Here is a 5000-nt window from a genome sequence, read left to right on the forward strand (position 1 = left end):
GAGAGAGAGAGAGAGAGAGAGAGAGAGAGAGAGAGAACTCTCATAAATTCCATTCAAAGGGAAATAAATCTATAAATTCAAGGTATAGGCATTTTGACATGGTGATTGTTTCCCTTGTTAGATTTAAAAGTTTTACCTTTTATGACATTTTATTGTTGGCGGCTGGGAAAGAGTTTTAAAGCTGAATAATTTCTTGTTAATTATTTATTCTATATTTAATGTGTTATAATCATCTCTGATCGATAATGTCTGCAAATAAAAAGGCGCTTTGACAATTACAAGCACCCGTTAAATTCTAGAAGGACGTAAGGAAAGTGGTTGACAAAACAAAGATTGGGTCGACAACATTAAAGAATGGACAAAGATGGACAGTCCCAGTCTCATCCACAAATTAATGTGACCAAATAGATACAAGATCTCATGTCTCCTCTGTGTTCAACACGGTTAGGAGACTAAGGTCAGGTGAGTTTAAATTGAGCTTTGGCTTCTTGAAAACGAGAATTCAGTTAAACTAATCAGTGGGGAAAATAGTGAGCCTCTCTCTCTCTTGCTATCTCGCACAATCATAATCGCGCGCGCGCGCAATCACACACAGCTCACAAACGAGCCATAAACGAGTTCATTGAGAGCCGGCGTATTGAAGTATTGATGTCATGCTGTTCTGGCATTGGTATATTGTCATTGGCTGCAATCTTTTGGTTTGTTACTCTATAAATATGTGTGCAATGTGCCATAAACTTGGACACTGACAAGGGTTCACGTTTGCTTTCATAATTAATTACCAATTCGATAAATAAGTACAGTTTTTGAATCTTGGTCTATCAGTATATAAATAACACATAGAATAAATATCGATAACACATTAACAATCCCCGAACCACACACACAATGAGGGAGAGAGAGAGAGACAGAGAGAGAGAGAGGGAGAGAGAGAGAGGGAGAGAGAGAGAGAGAGGGAGAGAGAGAGAGAGAGAGAGAGAGAGAGAGAGGGGGGAGGAGAGAGAGAAGATATGTAAATATTTAGATAGACGGATAGATAGACAGTGATAGATAGATACATACATACATAGAAATATAGATAGATGATACATAGAAATATAGATAGATGGATAGATAGAAAGATAGAGAGATGGATAGATAAATGGACAAAAAATAACACTTACCTGTAACTTTTCAATGTAAGTTGTGCGTCACATCTGAAATTAACAAGATAAAAAGAGTCTTATGTCTAACGGAATACAATATCAAAAGATGTTTACTACCACTAATAAAAGCACCCAAGCCCAGATGAAAGCATTGGAGACGAAATGGGCAAGTGAATAAGGCATTTGATTTGCACCCAGAAAATCTGGATCCGAACCCCGCTGTTGGCTTCTCGTTTATTCCTTGGACGAGAAACTTAATTCCCTATTTCTCACTTGGCGACGTTACACTAAGGCTGTGCATGGATAATATTAGTCATTTTTTTAAGGGAAACTTTTAAGAAAAAAAATATCTGAAAATGTTTCCTGTAAGTTGTAAACGTAGAAAAGTCAAAATTGTAAATCATATAGTATATTATATATCGATAGTCGGCGGATCAAACCTCTGAAGTCCCGATTTTTATGATTGGTGGATCAAACCTCTGAAGTCCCGATTTTTATGATTGGTGGATCAAACCTCTGAAGTCCCGATTTTTATGATTGGTGGATCAAAACTCTGAAGTCCCGATTTTTATGATTGATGGATCAAACCTCTGAAGTCCCGATTTTTATGATTGGTGGATCAAACCTCTGAAGTCCCGATTTTTATGATTGGCGGATCAAACCTCTGAAGTCTACATACGAGCTTTACGCACAATGTTTTATTTAATGTTGAGGTGTGATCCGTCCAAAATTAAATAACACAGTACTATCAGGAGTCTGATCCGCCCAAAATTAAGTAAAACATGGTGCACAAAACTCGTATTTAAACTTCAGAGCTTTGATCCGCCGATCGTAAACATCGAGACTTCAGAGCTTTGATATTTTAATTATATTTCAGAAGCTTTTCAAATATTTGAAACCGTTATGTTTACAAACCATATATATAGTAAAACAAAAAGTAATACAGTGTATGACAGAGAGATGATTTACAAGACAAAAATATCATTTCCCCAAACTCTTAACTATACATTTGACTGTCTCACTCCCAGCAAGGGTATCTGGCCAGGGTCAGGACAAAACCAAGCATTTCAAGACAAAGACAGAAAGCAAGTTGGAAAACATATAGGGGATAGAAGACACAGTAAGTGCCCCCCCCCCCCCCCCCCGCCCCTGCCCACTTTGGGAGGTCATGAATCCCACCCAGCCACAATACACATATTGCATTAGACCCGATGCTCAAATACAATAAAAACAACAATCACACAGTAAAGACAACAGCACAGCTGTATCATTACGAACAGCAACAACAAAGAACAATAGCCACGACTAATCCTCTCTCTCTCTCGCCACTATATGGCTACAAAAAGTAACTATCCAAAACAAACAAACACAATCAAGAAAAAGATGTATAAAAAAAAACCCAGTGTTTTTTTCCGCGTACAGAAAAAAAAGTATAGGTCTAAGATTTTCTCGACATATTTCATGATTTGACAGAACGACGAAAGAAAATGGAACAAACAGAAAATCGCAACAACACGTGTCTTGAATGTAGACAAAGTAATCAAAGATAAATTTAAACATAACGTAACGTCAGTAAAGTAAAAAGCAGGAAGGATGAAACAACATTGAATGTCGCCCACTCGTTTTCTTTTAGTTCCATTTCGGCAAAGCTTGCTAGCCGGGAGTCATAGAATCATAGAATTAGAGAGGAAGGCGAAAAAAAAAAGACAGAAAAATAAGAGAGAGAGAGAGAGAGAGAGAGAGAGAGAGAAGAGAGAGAGAGAGAGAGAGAGAGAGAGAGAGAGAGAGAGAGAGAGAGAGTCCTCGATACCAAGTGCCAAATCGGGAACAAAAGGATTTTGGAATTAAAGACATGATCACAGGATTCATTTGTCAAGGGATACCGGAAAGTTCCTTGTAAAAGACAGTAAATGGGACAGGCTAAACACGGGATAAGATTCCTGGTTGAACATTGGAAAATTACTTTGGTGACATCTTTTATTAATTTACTATTTTTTTTTATTTGGTCTCTGTTAAGACATATTCCAAGCCATACCGATTATTTGAGTGTCTTTTGCTCAAGAAACTAAAATTTAATAAAGAGGTGAAACACATGGGGTACGGGGTAAGGGGTGAAGGATGATGGCTGATATTATTATGTAAATTTATTACGTATTAATTTTCTCTCAAATTGATGCCTTTAATGCAATCGTGACACCACAATGACCTGTAAAAAATTGCAAGCATCATTAACGACCTAAAACCAAACCGGCTATATAGTCTTGTGGTACGACACTAGCCCTTGGATTGGATGGTCAAGGTTCGAGTCCCGATTTGAGCGGCACATTGTTGAGTCCTTGGAAAATGCTTTTTACCCACATTCTCTCACAGTACTCAGGTGTAAAATGAGTACCTACCTGATCGAAATAAAATGTAATATCGCCTGACAGTCGTCATATCTCGTACTACACGTTAAGTGTCGGCAATGGCTAAGGACCCCTTATAAATTGTTGTGTTCTTCTTCTTCTTCCTCTTCTTCTTCTTCTTCTTCTTCTTCTTCTTCTTCTTCTTCTTCTTCTTCTTCTTCTTTTTCTTCTTCTTCCTCCTCCTTTCCTTCTCTCTTCTTCTTCTCTTCTTCTTCCTCTCTCTTCTCTTCTCTCCTCCTTCTCTTCTTCTTCTCCTTCTTCTCTCTTCTCTTCTCTCCTCTCTTCCTCTTCTTCTCTCCTCCTCCTCTCTCCTCTTCTTCTTCTCTCTTCTTCTCTTCTTCTCTCCTTCTTCTTCTTCTTCTTCTTCTTCTTCTTCTTCTTCTTCTTCTTCTTCTTCTTCTTCTTCTTCTTCTCCTCCTTCTCCTTCATAGTCGTAGCCGTAGCTGTATCCGCCTTCTTCAAAGTCATCGCCGCCGCTCTGTCCTCAATCATATTATCGACTACCTGATTGTACTGTCCGAGCACATTAATCATAATGGATTAATTCCAATAAATCCCAGTTTCCAAATAAGGTAAGTTCCAGCGTATAGAACAAGAAAAATATTAGCCTGCTGCGATTTCTGTTTCCATCTCTTTTTTCTTCTTCAGCACATCGATTTCTAAATGGTTGTTTATAGAAACAGCCTTTAGGCAAGACGGGCTAGGATAAGTGTCGACAAGTCTGATGGATGAGACTGATCACATGACCAGGGGTTTATGGCCTGTCATCTACTCGGATTTGGTTGGGGGGGGGGGGGGGGCGATGCGACATTATAGCAAATACCAACAGTTGTAAAAACAAAATATATTTATATAAAAACATACCTAAAACCAAACAAAAAACAAAACAAAACCAAAAACAAAATAAACCAAAAAAAAAAAAAAAAGAAACCAGGAGAGCATATTTGGGCGGAATTTCTTATCGAGGCACATTATTTTTGGGAGACCATTGTCTGATACATATAAATATATATATATATATATTTTTTTTTTAAAAATATTCTTTTCTTCTAGAAAAAACATAATCTTATTCAATGGCATGTTATACACGATTACCTATTGGCTTTGTCTCGTCATCAATTAAAATGGAAAATAAAATTGTGTTCGATCTAGAGTACATTTTAAGCATGAAGATTAATTCCGTCTAACGGTTTTACTTGGGTGAATGCGCTACAAATATGCGAAATATAACTCTAAATTTTGTTCTTGGTTCGATAACCATTTCAGTGTACTCGCTTCATTATAAGTCAATATCTTACAAGTTTTATTACATCAATCTCGCCATAACCTTAAATCTCTCAGCGCTAGGAGGCGCATAAGGCCTGGTAAAGAAAAGTAGTCCTTCGGAGCCATTATCTCCATAGAGCCAGAGTTTATCTCGGTTTCAAAAGCACGAAACTGACAATAGAAA

The 5000-nt window shown here is 37.6% G+C and overlaps 1 protein-coding gene across 9 annotated transcripts in view; it reads right to left on the reverse strand.

The window, feature by feature from the left end:
- Window positions 1-5000, reverse strand: part of LOC144971125 (rap1 GTPase-activating protein 1-like) — a 401598-nt gene that overhangs the window by 141484 nt on the left and 255114 nt on the right. For all 9 annotated transcript variants that reach the window (XR_013645071.1, XM_078911551.1, XM_078911547.1 and 6 more), the window contains one exon: window positions 1164-1196. Coding sequence is in view for 8 of the 9 variants with exons in the window: in XM_078911551.1 (XP_078767677.1) it covers window positions 1164-1196 (33 nt within the window). In the remaining variant the exon portion in view is untranslated. The remainder of the gene's footprint in view (window positions 1-1163; window positions 1197-5000) is intronic.

Source organism: Berghia stephanieae, chromosome 4 (assembly GCF_034508935.2).
Source record: "Berghia stephanieae isolate SIO BIC M18660-M18661 chromosome 4, UCSD_Bste_1.3, whole genome shotgun sequence".
In the NCBI taxonomy this organism is placed as follows: Eukaryota; Metazoa; Mollusca; class Gastropoda; order Nudibranchia; family Aeolidiidae; genus Berghia; species Berghia stephanieae.